Here is a 27,446-nt window from a genome sequence, read left to right on the forward strand (position 1 = left end):
ATCAATAAGCTCTCAAATCTCTTTTTCAATTTGCTACTTCTTACAGTAATAACTATTAAGCACAAATACTAGTTTCATTTCATTTATGTGCTAAATAAGTGTTTCTTTTTGTGTTGCTGAAGTGTTTTGTGACAATCCATTAATCTGCATTTTCGTTTTTGTACTATCTGTGCAAAATAGGACCTTTAAAGAATTGTACTCACCAGCTCTGTATACAAAGAATGTTCTCTTTATTTCCATGCAGAGAATTCTGCAATTTCCTAAACAATGCAATGGTCCAAAATATCTAATAAAATACTTTAAAAAAATCTATACATTATGTAAACAGAAAACATAAATAACACCTTACAATTCCATACATATGTTCAGTAGGGCGGGTTCAAACAAATATTTACAAGTTCAGCATCTTCCAACTTCATTTCTTATGTATGAATGTTGGCAATTATTCAAATGAAACAAAATACTGGACAACTGTTTTCGGAAAAATGACAAATAAGTGAAACCTTTGTCGCTGTTGATCTCAATATACAAAAAAAACCTTATTTCAGACTTACAGAAAATCCACAGACCAGCCATTTCACAGCCCACAATTAGTATTATGCTTGAATTTTTTTTAAGGTTATTTAACGTAAACAAGTCTATGACTATTACTAACCCTGGTCTGTGAGCTAAGAGTTTAACAAAGATGACTGTACCATTTCAGAGAAAAAAAATAAGTTTTATATTTGCTTTTTTTTTCCCTAAAGGTGCACTTGGCATCACAATCCCACAATGAATACTGATACTGAGAAACAGCTGATACATTTCAGGGTGACTTTACCTTCATCCTTTGTTTCATCATGGACCTTTGATCTTACACTGGATCATCACATCTGCAAATTCTAAGTCAGATGGCTACCACTCTCATTTTTCTTTCCTTCAGATCTTGTATTAACTACTTCTAATATCCACCTTGCAACACCTGACTAAAAGCAATGAGGAAGAAGGGAGGGGTAGTCTTGTTTTAATCAAGAGTTTTACTAACAAGATAGTAAAAAAAAGTACAATGTTAAGGGACAAAGAAATATTGTAAATTGGTATGATCAATTATGGTAGTTGGTGGTATTAACACATTTTAATAGCCTTTCAGAACCTCAGTTTATTCTTAAATGAATAAATGAAGAACACATGACATGAACCTGTGTGTTGTAAACATCTTCACTCATTTTCTCTGGTGAACTAAGCCTTTTATAAAGCTCTTGTTTTCCAGAACACAGTTCTGATGACAGAAACTGTTACCTCACTTTCACACACATCTGCTACAGACTGTATAATCACACAGTAACTGACAAACTGACCTTGTGTTTACTAGAGTAAGCTAATAGAAACCTGCAAGAGATGCTACACGTCCAATCAAAAGACAGCGTGCTGAAGCTTTGCACAGCTGACACTTAAGAACTGATGGTGTTGTTGCCTGGGCAAATAAACTTCCGAGGAGGATCTCTTTTAAATCTAAACGATTCATTAATTCATAATTGATTCCAAAACTGTTAATATCAAAATTTGTCTACAATTTTACATAGAAACGTAACCGTGCAGTAGCAATATAACCAGTGGTAAAGGGTGAAGTGAACAGAAGACCCATTTATAAATAAATGTATACAACTCTTGATAAAACAATACTCCTTGACCTGTTTTTTTAATATGGGGGTGTGGTTATGAATGTAGAGCATGTCAGCTAGGGTGGAATGTGGGCTTCTACAGTTGTAACTACCTTACTCTGTTACTGGGTAATCTAGGTGTCTCAAAGACTGTCGATTTACAGATTTAAGAAATAGAACAATGAGATTTTGTTCAAAAACAATTTCATTGTTCTGTTAAGATTAATTTAAGTCTTAGGCGTTTCTTTGCATCCCTGTCTGTTGTAACAACAAGCCTGTTTGGGGTAGGAAAGTAAAAGTAATTCAATTTTTTTCAATTTCCAGTACTGCAAAGGGTCATTATTAATATACTGCCTTGTGTGAACCGTTCTAACCGTGTAAATGTAAGCATTTTCTTTGTAGAAATTAACAAATGACTTTCATTTCGGGATGAAAAACTATCTTTCACTTGCAAACAGTGATAAAAAGTGATAGCTTAAACAGCCTTGAATATGTAAAAGGTAGAAATAGACAGTTTGTCCTCTTAGCACTTAGCATCACTGATGCATTTCTGGGAGCACTGCTGTCATAAATCCACCACACATCTGTCAAAAACATATAATTCCAGACTGGCATCAAACATATTAGTGTGTATATATATATAAACATACATACAGTCCTCTTTTCACTTACAACCAAGCCTAGGGCAGAGCATTGAAACTTGTGAGAATGGAGACGGTACTATACAGAATGCTGCTTATAGGGAGTCTACTGTTCACAAATGTGAAAACAATCAGAGGAAATCCTGGTCATATGGGAAGGTGATACTATAAACAGAGGCAGCATGAAAAGAAGATAACTATGTTTACTTTAGTCACCCACTGAAAAGTCTTAGGAAAGTGGCTCCAATGCCTGGATATGCAATTCCATGGAGTTCTTATCCTTAGAAGGTTATTGTTTACACAGCTAGGGAAAGCAAATTATCCAAAAGTACCTTCAGGGGGAAAGATGTTCCAGGTTAATGTATTTTTGTTGAACATATTGATAATTCACTTTATGGAAAGTGAATTCCATTTTGTGTATTCAAGGGTATTGTCCATTCTAGTATATAAACATGTAATATATGCTTTAACTGGCTTTGCAGAGTCACAGCCTGTGGCACCATTTGCTATCGTCAGTGATAGCAAGTCTTGATTGCCACATTTGTAGGTTGTTTTCCATTTAGTTTTTGCCAAACTGTAACAATATAATTCAGAGGGATTTCACATTTTATTTCCATATTGAAATACCGCATTTTGTGTCAGGAAAATGCCGCGTACTGGTATACAGCACATCCAAACTGAACTGCTTGAGCAGGCAGAATTTCGTATGTTATGAAATAACATCTGGACTACTTTCATCCAGTACTCTAGCGCACCGCCTTATAGTCTCAGTTATTGGATCTTCCTTTATCTGGCTCCGCTGTAGTTTGAGGATTGTCTGCCATCGTGATAGGCAGCACTCTTCCTGTACTGGAACTTGGTGTCACCACCACTGTAGCCACAGCCTTGGACACTGGTAATAGATTGGAACTGGGACTTCTGATGGCATTTAAAATGGCTCCTTCTGGACTCACCATTAGCTTACTGGGAGAAGCACTGGTCAGAAGTGCTGCAGAGCTTGCAGGCAGGGGAGCTGTGCTTAACATGGGTGTTGAGTTAGTTAAAAGCAGAGGCATCCTCACTGGTTCCAAGCCTGTCCCCCTGAGAGGCTGAGCAGGTGCCATTATAACTGTATTATTTGAGGGGGGTACTGTTGCTATGGGGGAAATCTGTCTCCTGTTGAAGGTACTCCCTATTGGTGGTACTTTTGCTACAGGCAAAGACTGTACCCTAGAGACTACAATGCCTATTGGTGGTACTGTGGCGGTAGGCAGCACTTGTGCCCTTGAAACAGAGGCCCCGACTGGCTGTACAGTTGATGTCAGCTGTACTTTAGTTACTATATTTGTAGGTCCTGCAGCTTTTGTGCTGCTGACTAAGCTTTCTGTCTGCGGGGCTGTCACTGCAATATTCTCTTTCACAAGTGTACTTAGAGCTTGTACTGAAGCAACTGATAAGCCTTTGCCCTCAGTCAATGATGCTACTGTTGAAATCTTGGCAGCACTGGAGTGACCATGATGTGAAGTTGAACCTGCTGCCACTGATTGTGAAACTGGAACAACAGAAACAGCACTACTGGCTGCCAAACTTTTACCAATACCTTTCCCAAGAGAATTCACTTGAGAAGAGGGAAGAGCCTGAGAAAGGTTTACCTTCAGTGCTGTGGAAGTCTGTGGTATATATGGACTATTTAAACAATGTGCATTTGTCGATACCACCTTGGCTTCTGGCTTCTGGCTTGGAGTGCCAGAGGGAACCGCACCTGATCCACCCGACAGACTCTTCTGGGCAACTTGAGAGCCTCCCTGAGGCCCAGTGGCAGAAGTACCTGGATTAGATATGAGGAGCACATGGCTCCCAGGACCAAGACCATGAGAAGGGACAATAAACCTAGTGTTGTTAATAACAATTTGGGTTCCAGGAGCAAGTGGTGTGGTGGTGTTGATCACAATTTTCTGCTGCACAGAAGTTTCATTCAAAGGGTTGACTGCAGTAGGCTGGCAGGCAGGTCTAGGAGCAGGAACAGGGGTGCTGAAGATTTGTGTGGGGGTTGACACATTGCGTGGCTGGTTTTGAGATGTGGTAAACGAGGTCAAGGATACTGGGAGGCGTTTTGTGGAAAGTGGGATTGGACATCGTAGCTTGTTCACAGCAGAAGCAAGTACTGACGTCCTGGCTGGAAGTGCATTCATTACTGTTGGGTCATTCTGAATGAAACTGCTCATGGAAGGAGCTAGAGCAGTCTTTGGAGCACTACCTCCTGTTTGTCCCACTGATGTACTGCTCAAAGCACAAGCCAAGGAAGTGCTGGCAGATGAAATATCCTGCTGTTTAGAAGCAGTTATAAGAAGAGAGGATGCAAAATGTCCAGCTTTCAGAGTTGAGTAAGACAGGTGTGTGCCGTCATTACATCCACTGGCTTTACTATATGTTGAACCCGTACTTTTTGAAGCGTCAGTACTGGGTCCACTAAGACTAACAGCAGTCTGAGCAGAAAGTAATCCACTGACTGCAGCAACACTTGGACTACTGTGTATATTTTTCATACCTGATTCTAATCCAGAAATATTATTCCGCTTCACCTGATTCAAGGGTTCTTCTGGTAACCTAGTAGCAAAGTCAGGTAACAAGCCAATCACTTGAATATTCTGCAATGTGTCAGTAGCAGCATTGACAATGGCTTGACCTATATTCAGGCCAATCTTCACATCTTTGACTTGAGGTGAAGTGGGGACACAAGGTTGGGATGCTGCAGGGGAGTCCGTGGAGGAAGATTGCTCTGGAAGTTTTGAATTTCCAATAGTGGGGTGACGAACAGGGGCAGATGCTTGGGTTATAAACATTAGCCTTGGAGTTTGAACAGTGGAAGCAGCAGTACAAGAGCTAACATTTGATAAAGGTGCAGGAGAGGCAATGCCAGATGGTGGTGTAACAAGGATGACTTTCTGTAAGGGCGATTGTTCTTCCAAACATGCCTCTGGTTGAGACCTCTTGGTTGGAAGTTTGTTGGCATACTGCACCACAGTAGTTGGTGTGATTACCTTGCTGGGTTTAGCCAGGCTTGCTGTAGAGACTGCTATGTTGACAGTGTTTTGCTGAGTGGTGGGCAATGCTGGATTCATAGCAACCGATGGTCGAGAAGCTGTCAATGCTGTGGACTTACTTGTAGCTTCCTGCACAGTGAGAGAAGCACTTTTGTGCTGGTTTAATGCAACGTTGACAGTTGTCCCTACTGCCTGACTCACACTGACAGGAATAGAGATAGCTGAGGAAATCTGAGACAAGCCAGTAAAGGGCAATCCACTAAACAAAGAAAAGGCTGTTGGTGATGTAGCTGCAACAGTGCAGGTACTTCCTGAGGGAGTTAAAGTAGAAGAGGCAGATGACTTAGAAACCAGAAATGCCTGAAACTGTGGGGTAAAGGTGAAAACTGGACTGGAAGGTAGGCTAGAAGTGCTGTGGTCAGAGCTGGTCTGCACCTTGACGACCCCTGTATTTCCTCCCCTGGTTGTGACATGAATAGATTGAGAGTCTCTGATGCACACAGTTTTCAGCTCCTGCTTGGAATCAGAAGCTCTGCTGGGGCTCTCTGATGGAGCACTGGCAGCTATAGCTCTGTTGGGCACTGCACTTTGTGTCAGGCACTGCACTGGCCCTGTTTTAGAGACAGAGGTACCGATTAAGGTGGAGGTTGAAGATATTGCTACCACCTCTGTCTTTGGTGTTTTCATTATGTGCAAACTGTTAGACACACTGGAAGAAGAGAAGCCCCTGCCAGAGACATCATTCAATGGGGCAACTTGCTGCACAGGAATCTTACTCACGTCATCAGGATGAGCATTGCTAAGGGGGTAAGGCAAAGTACAGGCAGTTTTAGAGGCAGGAACACCTGGGTTCTTCTGCTTCTGAGAATCCTTCTCCAGCTGCTTTTGGATAAGCAAGTTTGTAGGCAAGATGACCACCTGCTGCATTACCTTTTCTCCTGTCTTCTGATCTAGAACTGGTTGTACTGCAATCTTCACAGGACCGCTCCCTTTCCTGAGTAAATCCAAAGGTGTGCAGCTATTATTAGACATCTTGTAGACCACCTGCACAGGACTTTTCGGTGTGGACTGCACAGACGTTAGAGGTTTCATTGCCTGTGGTAGAACAGTTGCCTTATTGGACATCTGGCTGGCAGGTGCTGAAGGCTGGCTGATTAAGGTCACTTTGTTCCCAACATTCTTGGCCAACAAGGCTTGGATGGGTTTGCCTCCCTTTAGGAAAATGGGGACAGTTGAACCCTTGGAATTTTCTGGAGTCAGGGGCTGTATGGCTAGTTTTGATTCTCCCACTCGCATTTCAGGCTGTGGTCTAGGTGACATCTGCTCCTCACTGCCACCAGTTTTGTTTCTCTTTCTGGGAGTTATTTCCTCATCAGTGCTACCACTTTGTCTGCGTTTCGGATTTTTGGAAGGCAGTTTCTGCCCATCTTGGGATGAAAATTCTTTTTTCAACACCCGACTCCTCACTGATGAGTCTGTCCCTTGCTGCCGTGTGTCCCCTGAAATAAAAATTATTACAAATAAAGAAAATACAAATAGTATTAAAATGAAATTTAATCATGCTATTATATAAAGTTGAAAACATACTTTAAAATAAACTGTTTATTTAAAAATCTTTTTAAAAAATTTGAATAAAATTCAAAAGTGGTCAAAAACAATAGATACCCAACATGTAAAGCAATGCAAGTTACACAGTTTACTGCACTATCACCACAAATTTATTTCACTTATACATCTCATTAAAAAGTAAAATTGATGAAGGCATGGTCAGATACTGTAACCAATTGGGTAAAATAATTTGTAAAAACATCTGGTAACTCTTGTAGGAAATACATGGCCTAGTTACATTGTTGACTACATCTGTCCATTCAATATCGTGAGTATCTAAATCCAAAAAAACAAACTAAATCTAAGCTCCCAGCCAGACCTGAGCCTACAGTAGATCTTGAAATCGGCCTGAGTTCCTCTGCTACTTTTGTTCATTTGATACATGTTCAATGACATAGGATACAAATCTTAAATAGTCCTGCATAATCAGTATGTATCAATGGTTAATATTAATATTAATAAATAATAATTAATAAAACCAGTTTCCAAAGTAGAAAAAGACTGAACTGAATAAGGTTAATGTAAGTACTGATATGACCGAAAGAGGATGGATGCTTTCGAACTATGGTGCTGGAGAAGACTGTTACGGATACCATGGACAGCAAGGGTCACCAATAAAGAGGTTCTGGAGCGCATCAAGCCAGAAATTGCGCTTGAGGGAAAGATCACCAGACCGGAAAGTATGGCGAGAGATGGCCTGACTGCATAACATCATCATCAAGTACTGATGTGAAAGTTAGCAGGGGACAGGGCATTCTGTCGCAACTCTTAAGACATCTTTGTAAAATAATTTTTACAATCTAACCCTTAAGAGTTAGATGCCATGTTATGTGCATGCCATGTTAAAAAATTCTAATGCATGGCAGATTTTGAGCTGTTTTCCTGCCCAAATATTTTTAAGATAATTCTATGATGAAAATAACCTTTGCCTTTTCTTGGGATCTGAAGACTAATTTTGTGTTAAAAAAACTGAGTTTGCAATAAAAATACCATTTGGAAAGTATGTGTAAGTATCATGTGTAATGTGCAACAACATTTGAAACCTTTTAATGGGTCTGAATACCTTTGCAAGGCACTGTAACAGTTAGCAGAAATCTAAAGACTTATGAAACAATTACTCTCAGTACTACAAAAGTGTAAATACAGCCATCAGAAACTGATAGTAGGAAATAAATATTACTTTCATTATAAAGATTTACCCATGTTTTTAAAGACTTGTCAAAAAACAATCCACACAACAATAATCATTCAGAACAGTTCTGTTCTCCTAAATAAATATTTTTAATCATTAACGATTTAAGTTGGCCTGCAAAATTATTCAACCCTTCCTAAAATATCACATTTAGATTAATTACAAGTAAATATTCTTAATTAAAATTAAATTTTAAATGTTAATGATCAAACTGAACACTATTATATGTGAAGGATGTTGGAGGACATTAAAAACTGCAAAGAAGAAATTTTACACAAAATGAAATTTATGGATAGCTTAAATATTTAGTCTCTTAGGTCAATATGTGGTGGAAGCACCTTTGGCAGCAATTACTGAAGTCAATATCTCTGAATAGATGTCTACTAGCTTTGCACAGTAAGGTGGTATCATTTTAGCCATTCTTTCTTAAAAATTCTTCGAGTTCTGATAAATACGTTGGGGATAGTTAATGGTCTACAATCATAAAGCTTCACCGTATGTTTTCCACCGGATTCAAATCAGGACTTAGACTCAGCTACTAGAGGACATTTACTCTTCTTGTCAGACCACTTAAATGTGGCTTTTGACCTTTGTTATTCAGGTCATTGTCCTGCTTAAATGTGAATTATCAACTCTGCTTTAGACTCTGGTGTTACTCAAGACTTTTTGCCTACACATTGCACATACATTTCTTTCTCAGTCCTGACAAGCCTTCCTATTTCCTGTGGACAAGAAGCATATAACATGATGCTGGGACAGATATGTTCAGCATGACGTTACAGCCACACAGAGAACATTACACTACTAGTGTGACCCTTTAAGCTATTATGTTGCATCTTCCTGAATTCATTTGAGGTTGCCATAGCAAACGGGTTGAATAAAATCTGATTTATTTTCTACTAGCTTTTTTAGCTTTATCGGTATGGAGTTTATTTTAGTATATCTTTGTAAAAAACCCACTTTGTAAGAGTCATGATTGTAAGCTAAGATAACAACAAAACATGGAACTTTACGGCAGGGGGATAAAGAATTTTCTGGATTGCACAGTACTACTCCATTAAGTTCAAAACAGTTTTAAAAGGTTGCCACAAATTACACCAAAGTTTTGCAAGTCTTCAACTATTTTTACAATGTTACCCACCTGCTGTCATAAGTTCTCTCTTCAAAACCTGGTCCTGGTTTTCTGCACCATCTGTTTGTGTGATGCTCTCTGCAGATGTGCACTCTTTGCCCCCATCTCCTTCACCCTCCTCTCCTGTCCACACTTCTCTGACAAAATTGGCATACTCAGGATGCTTTTTAAAATCATCAAAATCCTTTTTCAGCCGTGCTCTGTAACAATCAAATCGAGGAGACTCTTATGAGCCAACATTATTATTGCAAAATCATGTTTTAGATATTTATAATGTTTTCACAATTACTTTACATTCACAGATGTCCAAAATACACAAAGGGTCATAAGTCACATGGGATGGGAAAACAAGGAAACGGATAAGTAACATTTTATTTTTGGGGGGGTAGAGGGGTTGTGGACTTTAGACCACTAAGCAACTTATTATTTCACAAAATAATTTACATCTTGTTTTGTCCTCAATGAATATTTTGTAAGTCTAAAGACTTTTCTAAATGTGCAGGGGCCTGCATAGCTGTAGATCTGTAGATCTGGTTTTGGTTTCATTGCATGATTAATATTATTACTTTTAATACAGTGATTTGTGAAAAATGTTATTCTGGTCGTACAGGCAATTTATTGCTGGGTCAGTTTAAATTTAGTTAAAATGTATGCATGTGCAGCACTTTATATACTGGAACAAGCAGAGGTTCACTCCATGTTAAAACGTTGAAAAAGAAAACATTTTGGCAGTGGAGCCTTCCTCAGGTATTTGGGGGAATAAGGGAAATCAGCAGGAATATGTTGTGACTATTATTCCTTCTCTTTACTCCTACTCATAGAATTTTGCAGCAATCTGAAATGTGACTCTAAAACAATTTATTTTAATCTTGAATGTGTTCCTGTCTAAAAACCTCCATAACATGTTTTCCAGCTGTTTTCCATTACTCCGCTGCATCCATTTTCAGTGTTTTCCCTCAGATGTTGCAATCTGTTTAAGGCATATTAGAAAAGACCTCAAAAACAGCACATCAAATGCTGACCAAATGCAGAAAAAAAAATCCAATGTTCAGGTATCCCTTCAGCATCTTTTCACATATTACAGAAAAAAGAGCTAGATAAAGGGCTCATTACAAAAGGAAAATAAAAAATAAGCTACAAAATAATAAAAATAATACAAAGCAAGTCCCATGATCCTCTTATTTTTTCAATGGGAGTGGAAACTGAGCTTAAGGCAGCAGTGTGACCTAAAGGTATGGCAAAACCACCAGATTGTCCTTAGAAGACTCCTACTCAGTTATTAGACCCTGTAAGTCTTGATGTGCAAAAAGGTACAGGTGCTGACTAAATAGACAGATTGGTAATTAATCAGAGACAGGTGTCAATCAACATCCACAGTTGGTAAAGAGCAGTTTACATATGCATTTGGAATATCTCTTAAAATCTGCCAGGTGATGCTTCCATCTAACTTTTAAAGCAAAATGCACAATAATTATATTACTTCTTCACATCCCCAGTTATGTAATCTTAGGTATGTTTCACCAGAATACCCTCAAAGAGCAGAAGGCTCCAGAGATTAAATGTATTTATTTGCCTTCCAATTTTGCCTTACTTGTTCCTCTTCTTCTACTTGCACACTAAAGCACTTAGCATTTAAATGTAAGAAGAACTTAAACATCACTAGCGTGTCAAAGAGTTTCTTGTTAAGTTAATCTAAATAACATTTATATATATTATAAGATTCTGTTATTGAACTATACGGTATATATTTAATATATATTTATTATGGGACCTTAAAGAAGTGCTGTTAAATTAATATAAACAAATTGGAAGTCAAATACATAATCTTTGGCACAGTATAGCTTAAACACTATTCAAAAGTGGAAAAACTTTTCACACAGCAGTTTCTAAACTTATTTAATGTTTTAATTAAAACTGCAAACTGTGATGATATTTTGAGTCTGTTTTCAAACTGTTTGAAGGTTAGAAATTTAACCAAGAAATGCTGAACATTTTATTCTACTACATGTTTTTCTACTAGTTAACTATTTTTTATAAAAAATAAAGTAGTTGCATATGTGGGCAATCGTCACAAGCAGGAGTCTTTCATTCTGTGGTTAGGTGGCCTGTGTACTTATGGATAGTAAAAATGCAAAATAATGAAAAGATTCAGTCATCAGTTACTAAATATTATCACCATTTTGTGGTTAATTTAGGTATTTTGTAAAATTATTTAAAAATAAATATCACAACAACCATGATACTGCACTTACATATTAACCTTAATAATGTGCAGCACACCCAGCCAAAGAGCAACCACCCCATTTCCCTGACATGCCATCATCTTAGACTCCAGGGGGAGATAGGGAAGCATTTTGAACAAAAGTATTTTTCATTTTCTGTCCAAAAAACCAATGCAGTACCATTGCATTGCAGCATTGCTAATTTATAAGCAAATTTGTCATTTTGAGGTTCTGACCAAATTAATAACTTAACATTGGTTTTTATTGTTCTGGACCTCACAGTGGAATCTTTTATGTGTTATGTGAGCACCTGCATATATCCACAAATTATTTTTACAAAAATATCGAATTTATGTATTGGCATAATCAATCTTCCAATCTAATGCAATGTATATATTCAACATTTCTCCTTCTGTTGCATCAAAGAATGTCCCATGACACATTACCTGTTTCTGTGGAAGGCTTTTACCAGCTTGGGCTCCCAGGGTGTCAATTCATTAAGCAGCCTCATCAGAGTGCCATGTAATTCCTTCACAGCTTGTCTCCTGAAGTACCATTTCCCCTACAATAAACATCATGTGCTCTCATCAGGGTGACAAGCAACAAGAATTTTCAACTTTGTTTTCCATTACAGATGTATCAATACTTTTCTCTTCCAAAAGTTGCAGGCCTGAGATTCTACACAAAAAAACATAAGAATTCTGAGTTCAGAAGTAAAAGCGTTGAGGTTCTTGAACCTGAGTTGTTGCTGTAGAGTAACTAACTGGCTCTTAATGGCAATAAGCATTTGCATTTCAAATGAAATGCTTTTAATTTTCAGACTGTCAATTGCAACTTATAATGCTTAAGTGCATCTGTGGAGCTACAAAAAAAACACTGAGGAGAATGTGTCAATGTTTTATGGGCTAATGTAGCTGACAGAAAAACAGTGAAGTATCCATTAATCAAACCAAGAGGGAAAAGTAAAGCATTTGAGCACTTGGAGAAACTTGCCTGATGATACATTTTCTATATATTCCCTCTGTGCTACAATAGTATTGTGTAACAAAAGATGGCCTATGTGAAAGCACAGACTAATAGAAGTTTTAATTTTACACTTCTTTGATTATTGGTTGAAGCCTGGTTAATTAAATATACATGTCAAAAGAAAATCCAACTTGAAATTCAGTCGTGGCCAAAAATATTGGCAGCCGTGCACATTTTTCAAATAATGCAACATTTCTTCTATAAAACTATTGAACTGAAAAAATATTTTTATATCCACATATATGTATTTCTTTGGTTTCCAGTGGAACAAAACAAAAAAAGCTGCATCATTTACTAAATCTTAGCTTATTCCACAGGAAATCCTAAAATGGCCCGGACAATATTATTGGCACCTAATACAAGTAGTTAGAAATAATTAGACTTCAATCAAGTGATTCTTCTTTACTTTGGAATTGAACCCACCTGAGGTGAGATGCAGCTGCCTGCAATATATAAATCACTCATTCAACCAGTTTGAGTAGGGAAAAGGATTATAGCCAAGCATGGACAATCTCAAGCCTACAAGTCCATCTCCAGAGACCTTGATGTTCCTTTTTCCACCATAAGTAATGTTCTGAAGATGTTTAAGGCATATGGCACTGTAGCCAATCTCACTGGACGTGGCCACAGGAAAAAACTTGATCAAAGATTGCAGGGAAGGACTGTTCGAATGGTGGAGAAAACACCTCGATCAACTGCCATACAGATTCAAGCTGACCTTCAGACACAAGGCACGACAGTTTCAACTCACACCATCCGTCGCCAACTCAATGAAAGGGGGTTATATGGAAGGAGACCCAGGAGGACTCCACTGCTGAGAGAGACATAAGAAAGCCTGACTGCAATTTGCCAAAACACACCTGAACATGCCAAAATCCTTCTGGGAGAATGTCCTGTAGACAGATGAGACCAAATTAGGATTTTTGGTAAAGCACACCATCTCTATATACATTTACAGAAAACCAAATTAAGCCTTCAAAGAAAAGAACACCTTCCCTACAGTGAAACATGAAGGAGGTTCAGTGATGTTTTGGGGTTGCTTTGCTGCCACTGGCACTGGGTGCCTTGAACGTGTGCATGGCATCATGAAATCAGGAGAATATCAAGGCATTTTGGAGCGCAGTGTCATACCCAGTGTCAGAAAGCTGGGTCTCCATCGAAGGTCATGGATCTTCCAGCACGATAATGACCCCAAACACACTTCAAAAAGCACCCAGGAGTGGTTCAAGATAAAACGCTGGACTGTTCTGAAGTGGCCAGTAAAGAGTCCAGATCTAAATCCCATTGAAAACCTGTGGAGAGATCTGAAAACAGCAGTTGGGAGAAGGCACCCTTCAAATCTGGGAGAACTGGAGCAGTTTGCACAAGAAGAGTGGGCCAAACTGCCAATACAGAGGTGCAGGAAGCTCATCGATGGGTATAGGAAGCGCTTGATTGCAGTTATTTTTACCAAAGGCTGTGCTACCAAATATTGAGTCTGGGGTGTCAATAATTTTGTCAATGCCATCTCTTTTTATTTTCTGATTTAAAGGATATATTAAGTTCTGAATCAAAAACAAAGGTTCTGCAATATTAACAGTGAAATAAAGAATTGTGGAGACCAAATACTGAGGTCAGTTTCAACTTATTTTTAGTGAAAATTGTGAGTTATTTGCAAAAAGTGCAAGGGTACCAATATTTTGGGCCACGACTGTATTCCTGAGACATGCATAGCATTACAACACCAATTATTTCATCAGTATATTTTTTAGATTTTACACTATACAGACAATTCAAAAGTAGGCAATAGTGAAATGTGCAGAATGTCCAAAATTACTGCTCTTGAAGTGTAAGATTAATACTGGCATAGAGGCTACTGACCTCTGCAGGCTCAGGCACTGGGAAGAGCATTAGCTGTCCAAATTTACTATACACCATACATAATGTAAACAGAACAACGTTATGCAAGCAAAATTAAGAGTTAAGTCACCTTCTCTGAACAAACCATATTTTTAGTGTTTATTTTTCAGTGAAGGAATGGGTGGCTTGGGTGGTCTGACCATGGTGTTGGTACTTTTAGGCTCTGGAGTTTCATTCCTATCTGTCCCAACAACAGGACATCCCACCTCACTGCCTTCCCACAGAAAGAGTGGCTTTGGAGTCACCCTTCCTCCTTCCTTTTAAAAATTAATTGGTTGAAGGATTGCCCAAACACACATGCTCACCTGTACGATTTATTAAACAGTTTCCCATATCAATATAACTGAAGGGTATTAATTGTCTTCTAAAGTTGAAACAAGGTTTTTAGGAGGAAAATAGAATGAATGTTTCATGAGTTTAAAACTTGTGATAAGCACAAGAAAGAAATCAAGGTGTTAGCTAAAGAGGGCTACGTGTACCCACAGATTGTACCCCACCTTCATGTTTCACCCTGAGCCATAGGCAAGACCCTGCAGGAGAAATTGTGAAACTGGTACTACCTTGAAAACAATTCAACCTATCTAGAAGTGAAGTACTTCAGAGTACATTCTCTGAGCAACAGGACAATCCAGGAGACCTTACTGCACATACAGATGTTTATGTTTCTTCACGAATTGCAATTTCAAATGAATCACTGGTTCAGTGGATTCTAAACCACTATGTCATTCCCTGGGGAATGTCTCTTACTGGGCATCGGTATGGTACCAAGAGCCTTTAGAACAGCTGCCATTAGCTCTGTGCCAAAAACTATGGCTCTGGATGACCTTAACAATTTTCTCCCTATCCTCATTATTCTCATGCAAAAATTTGGGAATAGCTGTTACAATTCAGTTAAATAACGCGGTTTTCGAACCACTCCAATTTGGTTTCAGACAACTACAAGGCACAGAAACTGCCCTGGTTAAAGTCACTAACAATCTTTTTATGCCTTCCAATTCAGGTTCTCTATCTATCCTTATTCTCCTAGACCTCAGTGCTGCTTTTGAAACCATCAACCATGACATTTTACTTTCTTGCTTTGAGACTGCATTTGGAGTTTTCGACATTGCTCTTAAATGTTTAAGTCTTACCTTAATTTTGAAATTGGACTTCTTTAGGCTGGTGTTTTTCAAGGCTCAATACTGGTCCTCCTACTATTCAGCATTTACAGGTTTCCACTTGGTCAGCTATTAAATTCACATGATCTATTTATTATTTCTACGCTAACGATAATCAAATCCATGCTAACCCTCACACAAATGGCTGTCTCTACACTGACTCAAAATTTCCTTCATTTAAACTATGACAAGACTGAAGTCATGCTTCTCGGCAGCTCCCATCAACTTTGTAAAGCCAATGCAGTAATCCAATCTGCGGATTGCACCTTACTTGAATTTCAATCTAAAATTAATGAACTTTGGGGTGATATTTGATCCAGGCTTGACGTTTGACCCACATGTGCAAAATATTGTAAAAACATCTTCCAGCTAAAAAATATTACCAGACTACATTTTATGTCGTCACTGTTTCTGAAAAGCTAGTCAACATTTTCATCTTCTCTCGAATCGATTCCTGTAACTCCATACTTGCTGGGGTATCTAAATCCAAATTGAACTGCAGCAAGTCCAGAATTCAGCAGCCAGAATACTGACCAAGTCTAGAGCCAGTGATCACATTACATCTATCCTAAAGTCCTTGCACTGGCTTTCAATCAGTTCCTGATTGACTTACTATTGTCCTACTCCCCACCTCAAAACCTTTGTTCATCGTCATTCATTGAAAAAAACAAGATGTCAGGCTCAAGCTCTGAATAAAAAAGGGTTCACATACCAGAAGTGAACTCCTTAACACTCCATCTTTGCATATTTTTGTTATAATAGATTGTGCTTTTGTCTATGCAAATGTGCATCATTTATATCCTTAAAAAATATTTATTTTTCAATATATGCAGTGCTGGTAGAACTTTATAATTATCTGTACAATTCTCTATAAAGTAAAGAATCATAAAATAATGATATGAATTATCATTCATTAGAAACAACTCACAATCAAGTCAGTACAAAGAAATTACCATCAACTATCAAGCACACATAATGGATTAAGATATCTAGTTTTAGGAGACTCCTAGGGTGAGGTGTACATACTGTACAGTGTTTACATATCTGTCTTGATCAGGACCCTATGGTATGAGTCCACAAGAGGGAGCCACAGCAAAGCAAATAAGCAGAAATGTATGCTCCTAGTTTCCAGTATCGATACATAACTACCAGAAGGCTGGCTTACACATATACAATATCTGAAAAAAGAACAAAAGCAGAGCATTGCCTTTCATGCTTACAGATTTCTTTCGAGCATTTTCTAGTTCCTTCAGTTCTTCCTCAGTTTTCTTGATCAACTTCCTGAGTTCATCGAGATTTGTACATACCAGCTTTAAAAAAAGAAAAACAGGATATTTTGACATGTGAACAAAATTCTGATCAAATCCGCTGTCATTGTACCATCTCTCTGTCGCTTTGTGAGCAACTCTTTGCTGGCCAATCTGGTTATATATTATTTAGAACAATAAATACATTATTTTAATGTTTAGATTTCCACCCCAGGTCTATAAATCTCCAAACATTTGACCTGTGACTTTTTTTTAACGTAGCACTCTCTGACATGCTCCTTGTCAGCACAGAACCACATAACACAGATGATGCACTGCCCAATGCTACTTGCTGATTCATGGCGTAATTAGACCATGCTGATGTTTGACAGATTTGACATACTCCAATGCTACTACTTGTGTTAGATTAAAAATGCTTACCTGAAATGTGGGTTCAGCTGGGAGCTTGGGACCAGTTTTTCTCTTCTTTGCAGTAGTCTTTCTGGAGTCAGATTTTTTTCCTATTGAAATACAAGAATATTGGACACGAACAACATGCTAATGTAACTTCACCTTCAGATGGCCAAAATAATGAGCATTAGTTTGCATGATACCAAATGTTAACAATGTAAAATAATTATGTTTACAAATTACACATTTTGTGTAATAAATAAAGTTTATTTTTAATATTAATTTACTATTATTTTAACCACTTTCATTTTACAGTATTGTCCAATACGAGGCATATTAACCTCAAATGCCAAATACTCAGTCCAGGTTAATGCACTAAATCTACATTTTTTTCTACGAATAAATAGAACCATTGATATCACTCTTACGTCAAACCATACATATCAGAGATAACTTGTTGTTTGTAGGGTTATTTCTGTTGACGGGGTCTATCTTTACAACAGTAAGCCAGGTGCATGTAAGGAGGGAGAAGGCTGATAGATGGAGCAGAGAAACGCCACAAAATATCTCCTGCAGCAGGAATCACAAGTAAATATTAGCCTTTTATGTTATTTTTGCTTCAAATGCCAATCATTTTTAAGTGATGACTGGTGTTAGTGTTCACTATCCAGACTCATATATGGAAATTAAGAACAATGTATGTAAAATAAAATTAAAGGTTTAAATAATTATTCTCTAAACATGGCTTTGTATGTAGCCATCTCAAATGGGGTGAAATGGGCACAAAATTGGAAATTTAAAACCTCCAAGCTCTGAAATTCAACACAAATCAGAAGCAGACTGTAATTTGTTATCCCTTTAACATTGCTGAAGTACATAATAATCTGTCTGTTACCATGTTAAAACAAGTCTTTAAACAGTTACACAAGTAACAAGGAAATCCAGCTCTGCACTAGCTGCAGTAAGAGCGGGAGGTGACTGCATCAATCTTTTTATGTTATTTTGTGACGTAGCTACCCACCTGAACATCTTCAATAAAATATTAATATAGTGTCTTGCATGAAAATACCTGCAAGAGGATGTAAACACATTCCAGGTTGTTTTCTTACAATACTAAAAAACAATAAAAATATGATTTGCCAAAAACTACTTTCACAAGTATTATAGTTAAATGCTTAGCCTTTAGACATCAAAACACTAAGAGTACAAAGATGTAAAAAAAAAAAGGAGTCTCACCTGACTTGCGCTTCTTTCGTTTGTCTTTTTTCTTAGCAGTGGCGATTGCCTTCTGATGATCAGGCCTTGAAGTCTTGGATAAGTTATGTCGCACCCCACCGAGCTTATTCTGCCCCTCTTTCAACCCCAGCTCCTTCAGTTTCTTTTTCTTCTTCTTTTTTTTCTTGGTACGCATTCGGGTACCCTTCCCCTCAACCAGGCCATCCTGGGCAGAGTGCTTGGGAGATACCCCATTGCGTTCTGGGGACGCTGGGCGGCTGTGGTGCTTGTCTTGGTGACAGTGAAGATTAATATGAGAGCCACAGGAGGCACAAGAGTTTTGGGCCAGCAGAGGTACTTTGTTATTTACAGAGTGGACCTCACCAGGACTCAGGGGTGGCTGTAAGCCTGTGAACTCAGGACTCCCCAGTGTCTCTGGGCTCGTTAAATTGACCTCACAGTTCTTCTGATCACCACCTGATGAAGACTGTGTGTTGCTGTAATTCATTGGGACACATTCAGAAAATGCCATTTCCTCTTTAATCTCGAGATTGTGTTCAACTTCCATATGTACCATCTTCATTATCTTAGAATCCTCCTCAGATTCCTCCTTACATGACAGGCGGTTGTAAATATTGTTTTTTTTATCAGATTGACTGTCTTCACTAGATTCTGATTTTACCCTGATATTGTCCCAGTTTGGACACCCTTCAGTCAATGAAATCTCTTTTACGAGGGGTGCCTGGATACACGCAGATCCAGTTTCATCATTGTCCTCTTTCACATTTTCAGCACCATCATCAGTCCTTTGCTCTCTGCAGTTCTCCTTCGCAACGGTGCACCAATTAGCGGTAAGCCTTGCCTCTCCGCTTTTGGCAGTAGCCTCTTCTTGGTCTTGCCTCCTCACACAGATGGCTGGCATGGGAAACTCTGGTGAGGCACTGGGGCTCTGGCAGTAGATGCGCAGGTCGGCCCCACAGAAGTGTGGGAAGTGGATGTAAGCGTTCTCACGTCCATCGTATCCCAAGATGGACTCCCGGCATTCGTGGATCGGCTGACCCAGCACGGCGTCCTGCACCTCTTTCTGAGTTTCATACACCCAGTCACACAGGCCCTTGAGCAGCCACACTCGCTGGTAGAAAGGAAGCAGGTGGAAGGGCCTCTCTTCCAGAGGAGTGCTTTTGCCAAGAACCCGGAAGAACTGTGGGCACAGCCCCAGCTGCTCGGCACAAGCTGACACGTCCTCAGCCTGCCCCATGAGCCGATACCACCCTTTTACTTTCTGCCGGAGGGCAGCTTCCCAGCTACAATAGGTCAGGGCTGGGCGCCGGTGCAGGGTGGCCCTTCTCTGAGGTTGGCTGAGGAGAGAGGTCATGACCTTGGCCAGAAAGGAACTGCATCGAGGCATGAGAAGACAGCGCTCCAGCTCAAAAAAGACAATCTCTGGGAGGTTGAGGGCCTGCTGTGCCAGGCATAGAAAGTGGCCAATGGCTGGCAGCTCCCACAGGGTCTCCATGGACTGTGGGTGAGCCTGGGCAAGCAGGCTGCGCTCCCAGTCCTCTAGCTCCTTGGTGGTCGCCTCCTCTGCCTCTTTCCGCTCCTGTTCGCGTTGCCTGAGGTACAAAGAGAAAACTTTCAGAACAAAAAAACACAAAAAACTTACAAGCAAATTTACCCATTATAATAGATTATCACAATTTAATTGAAAAACATACACAAAAGTTTGGATATCTGCAGCACTGCAACAAATACAGTGAATATAAAAAATCTACCCACCCTTATTGAAATTTCAGCCTTTGTTTGATGTAAAGGCTGAAATCTAGATAAATCAAATAGATCATTATAAGAAAATAAAATAATTAAAAATAAAAAATGTCCAACATGATTTTTCTTGATTTCAGCTGAACCCTGAGCTTCAGTTACACTATAGTAGCTACAGTACACAAAGCAAAAAAAGTAATCACCAGCATGATAAATGTTGAAGTTACCTCCTTACACATTACAAAGGAAATTAACTTTTAAATTGTGAAAAAAACTTTCTAATGTATCTCAAACTTGTTTCAGAAAATATCTGTTAGAAATTCATTCATGCGGACGTCCTAACACAAAATGGGTTCAGCAATATAGAATAAACAAGGCATTACCATTTAAGTTGCAAAAGACCACTGCAATTAAATTTATTATATGATTATAGACAAAACAAAACTGTCTGTCAGTCTGAGAAAGCAGCCAGCGTGATGATAAATGCTCCCTGAAAAGGCAGTAATGTTTCTATGAATTTTAATAAAAAGACAAGGAGTAAAAACTTACACAACAAAAATGGGAATGATTCTATTAATTTTAATAAAAAACGGTAAAAACATACAAAGTAAAACTGGGAATATTTCTATGAATACACTATGTTTGCCATGAATGTAATCAGTTGCTTTAAGAGAAATTCTAAGTGAGTTGTGATTTTATGCTTGCTTTTTTCCATGTAAACTTATTCATTTTGGTGTAAATAAAAAAAGAAGGTAACTAATACATCACAGTTATTGAGAGACTAATGTCTCTGTGCCACTGGTATGGTAGAGCAGCAACTCAAGTGGTTTCCCCATCAGTGGAGAAGAGTTCTCTTTAGTGGTGAATTAAGATTTTGTGTAGACCACCCTTATGGATATCAGTAAGTGAGGAGTAGATGCAGTAGACACTAACTGGTGTGAGCAACAGACCAGTCATTGTCCAGGTATGATGGGGATTTATGGCAACCTAACTTCTAGCGTTATGCTGATCTGAGTCCTGGGTCCTCAACTGTTGTCTTTCCTGGGCATCATCCTGATATAAGAACATTCCAAATAATGCATAATCCTTAGTGGGTCCTGAAACTGTGGTTTTGTAGACAGGAAACATTGAACATTTGTGAGATGAGCTGGGATGACGTTTGGCACCAAGAGGTCAGAGACCGGTGAACAGCCACATGCTTGTCCAGGCATAAGTGAATAATAAGTGAATCCCAGAAGACACCATTTGCAACCTGGTCCAAAGCATACATCACAGGTGTACAGTACATCTTGTACTGCTTCCAGCAGTGATTACACATGCTATCAGCCAATGACGTTGACAGTAGAAGCCCTGTTCACGATCTTAACCAGTATAATAAATGTATCTATGATATATCCTTTAAATAAAATTCAATGTTAGGAAACAAAAATTATAAGATCCCTGTTGATTAACTGTTGATACTTTTTTCTTGATGATATCTATAATACTGCATATATAAAATACTGTTTGTATCTTCTCTTCTAGTGATCTAGAATTAACCTACTCTATTGTGGAAATCAAACTTTACCTGTACTTCATAGACATAATTCATTCTATTGTTTAAATTATTTTTATATCACATAAAATTCCTATTCAGCAATTCTCTAAATAGAACTGGCAGAAGGTACAGACTCTAAATTTTAAAACACGAATTGGTATATTGTAAAAGAATATTATGTCATGCTAATTAGTGAAATATAAATAGTATTATAAATAAATTGTACAAAACTGGTGTCAATATGTTCAGCTGCTTTGTGCAACACTTTTAAACTCAAGGTACAATTAAGAGAAAAGCAGGAATTCCAGATTTTAACTGGAATTGGCTACAGGATTCCACCATGGCTCTTTAGCACTGTCTAGCAATGATGTGTGAGTGACTCCCAGGCCTCTAGAGACAGACCCCTACCTTCTCTCCTCCTTCGCTCTCTGCTGCTCCTCCAGCCTGAGGGCCTGAACCATGAGGGACTCGCTGGCTCCTGTTGTCAAGGCTCCTAGGCTCCTGGGAACAGAGCGCCTCCGGCTGGAGCTGCTCACCAGTCCCTTCTCCTCATCCAGCCCATACCGCCCTTTTGACGTCATTGCAAGAGAGGTCTTCTCTCGAAGAGTCCTGGAAAACCAACAAGGGATCACTAGTGTTTAAGGTCTGTTAATAATCTACTTAACTTAATAAGAGGGAACATTCACATTTCCTGTCCAAAAGCCCTGGCATGTTTGCTTGTAATACTTTTTGTAGTTTTAGGAAATAGATGAGGAATACAGGATGTACTGAAGAAAGCTATGGGCCATTCTGTTTGAAATCAACCCAGTTTTGACCATCTCACCATAGGCAATCTTGCTTTATTTTTAAAAAAGGGGCCCAAAATATTATTTCCCCAAACCCCTTCCTCTGCTTGTGTTTGCTGCTCTTCTGCTCACCTCATAGTTTTGTGACACAATGAGGGTGTGTTTACAGAACTAATGTAAATGAGTACATTTATATTTAAACAATGCTTTGCATTTTTAAAAATACTTAAACACCCATTAACAAAACTGGGAAAAGTTACTTGAAAAAACAGAGTAACACTTTCTGAAACAGTAAACCATTCATCAGAACCTAAATGACATAATGGGAAGTAAATATCAATGCATCAGTTCTGAAAACAACACAACAAAGAAAAAAGTCTGCATGTGACAAATGTTACAAGAAGCAATGATTTGAAAGAAGCACAACACGTTCAATCTGATTCATATAAACGTAAACAAACTGAAAATGAAAACAATATACAGTACCGCATTCCAATGACTGTTAGGAGATTCTGATGTTTCACTTTCTGTTGTTTTGCAGTTTGTAATATTCACAGGATTCATCAATGTTAAAAAGATCATTTAAAAATGCTATGAAAATGGCCAGCCCATCATCAAAAATGACAGAGTGACTTAAACTTAAAGTCTATGCAACATTATGAAAACCTACATCTATCTATCCTATTATTCCTGATATATTCTGCTTTGGATTGACTGTTTTAAATATGCAGTTCTGTTTCTTTAATAAGTAGCCCAACATCCTTTTGACTGTAGCCCATAATATATTTATATATATATTCTTTGTATTAAGGGCCAACCACCTAAAGTCAACCTACTAACAACAACTGTACTGTACACAGCAGCAACATATGAAAGTTGTACAGTGTGGAATTTTGTTTGTATACAAACAGGACCCTGGGAAACACAGAAAGTATTAATAGCACCATTGTCCACCTAAAAATAAGTTGTGATTTTCCAGTGTACAGAACTGCCAGCTCCCTGATGATGTAGTGTCCTCTAATGACTACTGTCACTGTCCATTGGAACATGATTGAACAATGGCCACCAAAACTCTTGACTTCATTGTGCAGTTTCCACAAACAACTTATTTGAATAGACAAACTTACAGGAATTATGTATACACTATATTGCAACCTGTTGCAAAAGTAAGGGCAATATTTCAGAACAGAGTTTTAAATTCCATTTGGAAGTCTTAGACAAATACAATCAACTTCTATATTGAGGTAAAAAAGAGGTACACAGACACAGCACCGAGTTCTTCCCTGGCACAATCACTAGTCAGGGAAAAGGTCCCAAAGCAGAGACTAACCCTGAGATAGTACAGAGCTGGAGCTCTCAGTCTGGTGACAGTTAACACAAGGTGCTGAAAGCTCAGAGTAAGGAAACTGTATGGACCTCATGAGCAGGTTCCCATCTCAAAAACTACAGATGACAAAAATGCAAAGTATTTCTTATGAGATCAACTAATACTACTCCTGCATGCCTCAGCAATTCACAGAAGAAAGGATGGGTTGGATGGGTTATATGAGATGTGCTAAAGGTAAATTTATACTCTCTCCCCAGACAGAATCACATAGAAGCACTGTTCCTGCTTTCAAACTAGGAAATAGTTAGATATTATTCTTGAAGCATCCATACATATTTTGGGGTCATCACATCACTAGATTTAGCGAAGTGAAAATTACTTATATTTGAAGCACTATTCTATAGTATGAGTTATGTGTCAATTTATTTTACATTTATTGTCCATTACACTGTTTTTTTATGATATATTCAGCAAAACTGGTATAAATTTCTTGCTAAGAACTTTCTCAGTTTTAAAGTTAACGTTGGAACTCCTTTCTCTCATTACCCTTACAATTTGTATTAGGGACCAACCATCTAAAGTCAACATACTAACAACCAGTTTTATGTACTTTTATGCTCACCCTTTCTCCTTTTCCTGCCTGCCATCACCTTTACAAAGGTATTCAGCTGCGCTCCGAATCAAGGGTTCCCAATCCTTCTCCTGGAGGCCTAGGGTGTCAGTAGACTTTCCAGGTCTATTTAAAGCACTAGCACCTAAAGAGCCGGCAGTGCTGTTAAACTGGTCAGATTATTTTGCTTAATTGGACTGGAAAGGTTAAGAGCCCAGCTGGACTGGAACTTTACAGACAAACTTGTCCCTCAGGATTAGAATGGGGGTCCATTTCTCTAGACAACCTGTTGAATACCTTGCATAAATGAAAATTTAAAGGTTGGGTGCAACATGAAAGAGGCAAAGGTGAAAGCAAACATGCACTGCACAATCCATTTAGTGGCTCTCTACTACTACAGCACAGTAAAAAGTCAACAACGTTGTACTCCTATTTGAAACATCACTGCACAAACAGTAGTGCATGGCCTAATCATCCAAACACATTAAATTACATACATATTACATAGTGCTTGGCACAACCAACTGTCCTGTTATAATAATACTGTACTTAAGATCAGGGGTCTGCAACCCTGGTCCTGGAGAGCCAGACCTACAGGTATTATAGGATCTCTTAAATGTTTAATAAGCAGCTATTTGGAAAACATGTTTTCCTCATGATTAAGCAACTGAAATCCAATTACGTTAATAAGAACTAATGGGAAGGAGAAGTGGTACAGTATACACGGTATGAAAAGAAAACATCAGATTCACACTGTGTAGACCTTCCATAGGTCAGCACGAGATCCTTCTACCTTGTTTTTATAAAGATTATGTGTCAAGTATGATGCAATAAGTGTATTACATGTGAAGTCAAAAATATATATTGAGTAACATTAATAAGCCAACAAAAAAGTATTTGGAACCAATAGCATCGGTTCCATTTAATGCCCTCAATTAAAGACTTGATTTGTCCAAAACTGCAGATAGTAAACTATAAAAGTGATAAAATTACCATGCAATGGACATCTAATTTGAATGTGATCAAGAAAGAGTTGGAAAACCCCTAATAATGGACAAAAAATATTTCATATTTTTTTCCTCAACATCAAAAATGATGTTTTAGGGCTGGTTAACAATTACTGAATATGTTACAAACAACAACTGTAACCAATCACAGATCTTACCTGGACAACAATGTCAGCTTTTGCTCCAGCATCATTTCTAGCTTCTGTGCCTGCTTAGAAAGCCAGTGGTCAACCCCATGAAACCTGTAGCAGTTTTCCAGCATCAACCTGAAGTCGCTCACAAACTCGGTGATAGTTTCATACTCCCTGTTGATGAACTTCTCTTCCATCCTTCTCAACCACATAGGCTGCTGGACACGACGGTCATAATCCTCGTACTGTGATGCGCTCACGGGGTTCATGAAGGGAGCCGTGATGCCTTTGTGCTTTTCCAACATAAAGCCATTCAATATTCTATAAACTTGTTGTAACTCATAACTGAGATCGTCCTGCTCGCTGAAAGAACTTGCTGAGCAAACCTCAGGCAAGGACCGCCTTTCTTCAGATATTTCGGCTCCTTCTTCTCCTGCCAGGCTACCGTCCTTACTGCACTCAGACACCTCATCTTCCAGCGATGCTGCAACAGAAGTCCCGTTGCTGAGTCCATCAGTACTCAGACGACCCTCATTACCAGTAAGCTGTGCATCGGGTAAACTCAAGGGCTCTTGGTGCAAACCCCCATTTGTTTTCTCCGAGGGCAGCTTGTGCAAATTTAATCTTTCAGATATTAAACAATCGTCTGATTTGTTCTTAATTTCGCTATGCCCCCCGGCACCAAATAATTTATAAAAGTTGCAAGCCTCTACAGTAATAATATCCGTTTGATCCTTAATGCTGCTACAGCTCGGTTGGTGCGTATTGTTGCCAGATTCAGAGTGACGACACACGACGTTGCTTTTATCAGCCAAAGAAGGGTACTGAAAATCAAACCCACCTTGAGTTTCAAAGCTTTTGATTGAATTGTCGTACACATCCAGTTTGCTGGTGGTGTCATGCGATAGTTGTGATTTTTTTAAAGCTTTACATGCTGTACTATAAGCATGGTGCTGGGTTGATGCAGTTCTGTTTAAATCCAACTCAATCGCATTTTGTAAAGCCTCTCGCTCCATGTCATCAGTATTCCCATTTTCTTTGTTTTTAGAATAAACATCAGGAGTTGCAATCCCTCTCTCGGGAGTTTCTAAAACTTTCTGATTGAGTCCTAGTAGGTTTTTTACAGAAGTGTTTAACTTACTTAAAGTCTGTTTCTTTTCAGCAGCTATCCCGCATCCTTTCCCATTTCCAGATTCATCTGCGGGAACATAAGTCAAAACTGCAGGGATCACGGGCTCCGAACTCTCGGTCAAAACTGCAGCACTAACCCTCAGGTCCGGCGTATTCCGAATCGCATCCTGACTGGCAGAATCGCCAGGCCCTGTTCGCAACCCTCCGCGATCAGCGCTGTCAATTTGCTTCCTGCAGCCGGCAGGATTCCGCTTGTCACCGGAGCTCTGCGGTCCTTTGTCTGCCTCTCCATACGGCTCATTGTTTGAAGGGCCTGCGCTTACCGCTTCCTCCATGACATTCGGGGAGAAGGATAACCGGATTCCTGGCTAATTTCTTTTTTTACAGATTGCAGACTTCTAAAAAACTATCTGATACCTCCAACTATAACCTTACCTACAGCTCTACTAACCCTAGACAAGTGCCTTACACGGGAGCAATAAGCGCTCCGAAACCGGTACTTAGTAAATCTGTTTTGTCCATCACTTCTACTTACACTAAGTTAATGTGTATTGTATATCATTTAAAAATCCCAGACTAACAAATACTATGATAACTATCAATCACGTCTACCGAATGTCACCTTTTTTTTGCAAGCCAACAGTTAGCAAAATAATTGACTTGTTTAGACCGCTCCCCCCTCTGCAAGCTGAGCAACGTTTCAGCGCCGAGCCGACCTGTGTCCTGCCGCTCTGACGTCAAGGC

General features: G+C 38.9%; 1 protein-coding gene across 2 annotated transcripts; it reads right to left on the reverse strand.

The window, feature by feature from the left end:
• Positions 1 to 207: 207 nt before the first annotated feature.
• LOC102686457 (uncharacterized bromodomain-containing protein 10) lies at positions 208 to 27,446 on the reverse strand. 2 transcript variants are annotated; one of them, XM_015338005.2, is made up of 9 exons: positions 25,599 to 27,446; positions 22,120 to 22,320; positions 18,435 to 20,026; positions 17,229 to 17,308; positions 16,761 to 16,850; positions 13,345 to 13,377; positions 11,905 to 12,020; positions 9,246 to 9,436; positions 208 to 6,803 (listed from the first exon to the last, which is right to left on the reverse strand). In XM_015338005.2, exons 1-9 carry the CDS (start codon positions 27,035 to 27,037, stop codon positions 3,049 to 3,051), a joined length of 7,497 nt encoding a protein of 2,498 aa, XP_015193491.2. In that variant the 5' UTR covers positions 27,038 to 27,446; the 3' UTR covers positions 208 to 3,048. The 2 variants fall into 2 exon arrangements, with proteins under 2 accessions (XP_015193491.2, XP_015193496.2); XM_015338010.2 differs by lacking the exon at positions 13,345 to 13,377.

This window comes from Lepisosteus oculatus, chromosome 3, assembly GCF_040954835.1.
Source record: "Lepisosteus oculatus isolate fLepOcu1 chromosome 3, fLepOcu1.hap2, whole genome shotgun sequence".
NCBI classification, from domain to species: domain Eukaryota; kingdom Metazoa; phylum Chordata; class Actinopteri; order Semionotiformes; family Lepisosteidae; genus Lepisosteus; species Lepisosteus oculatus.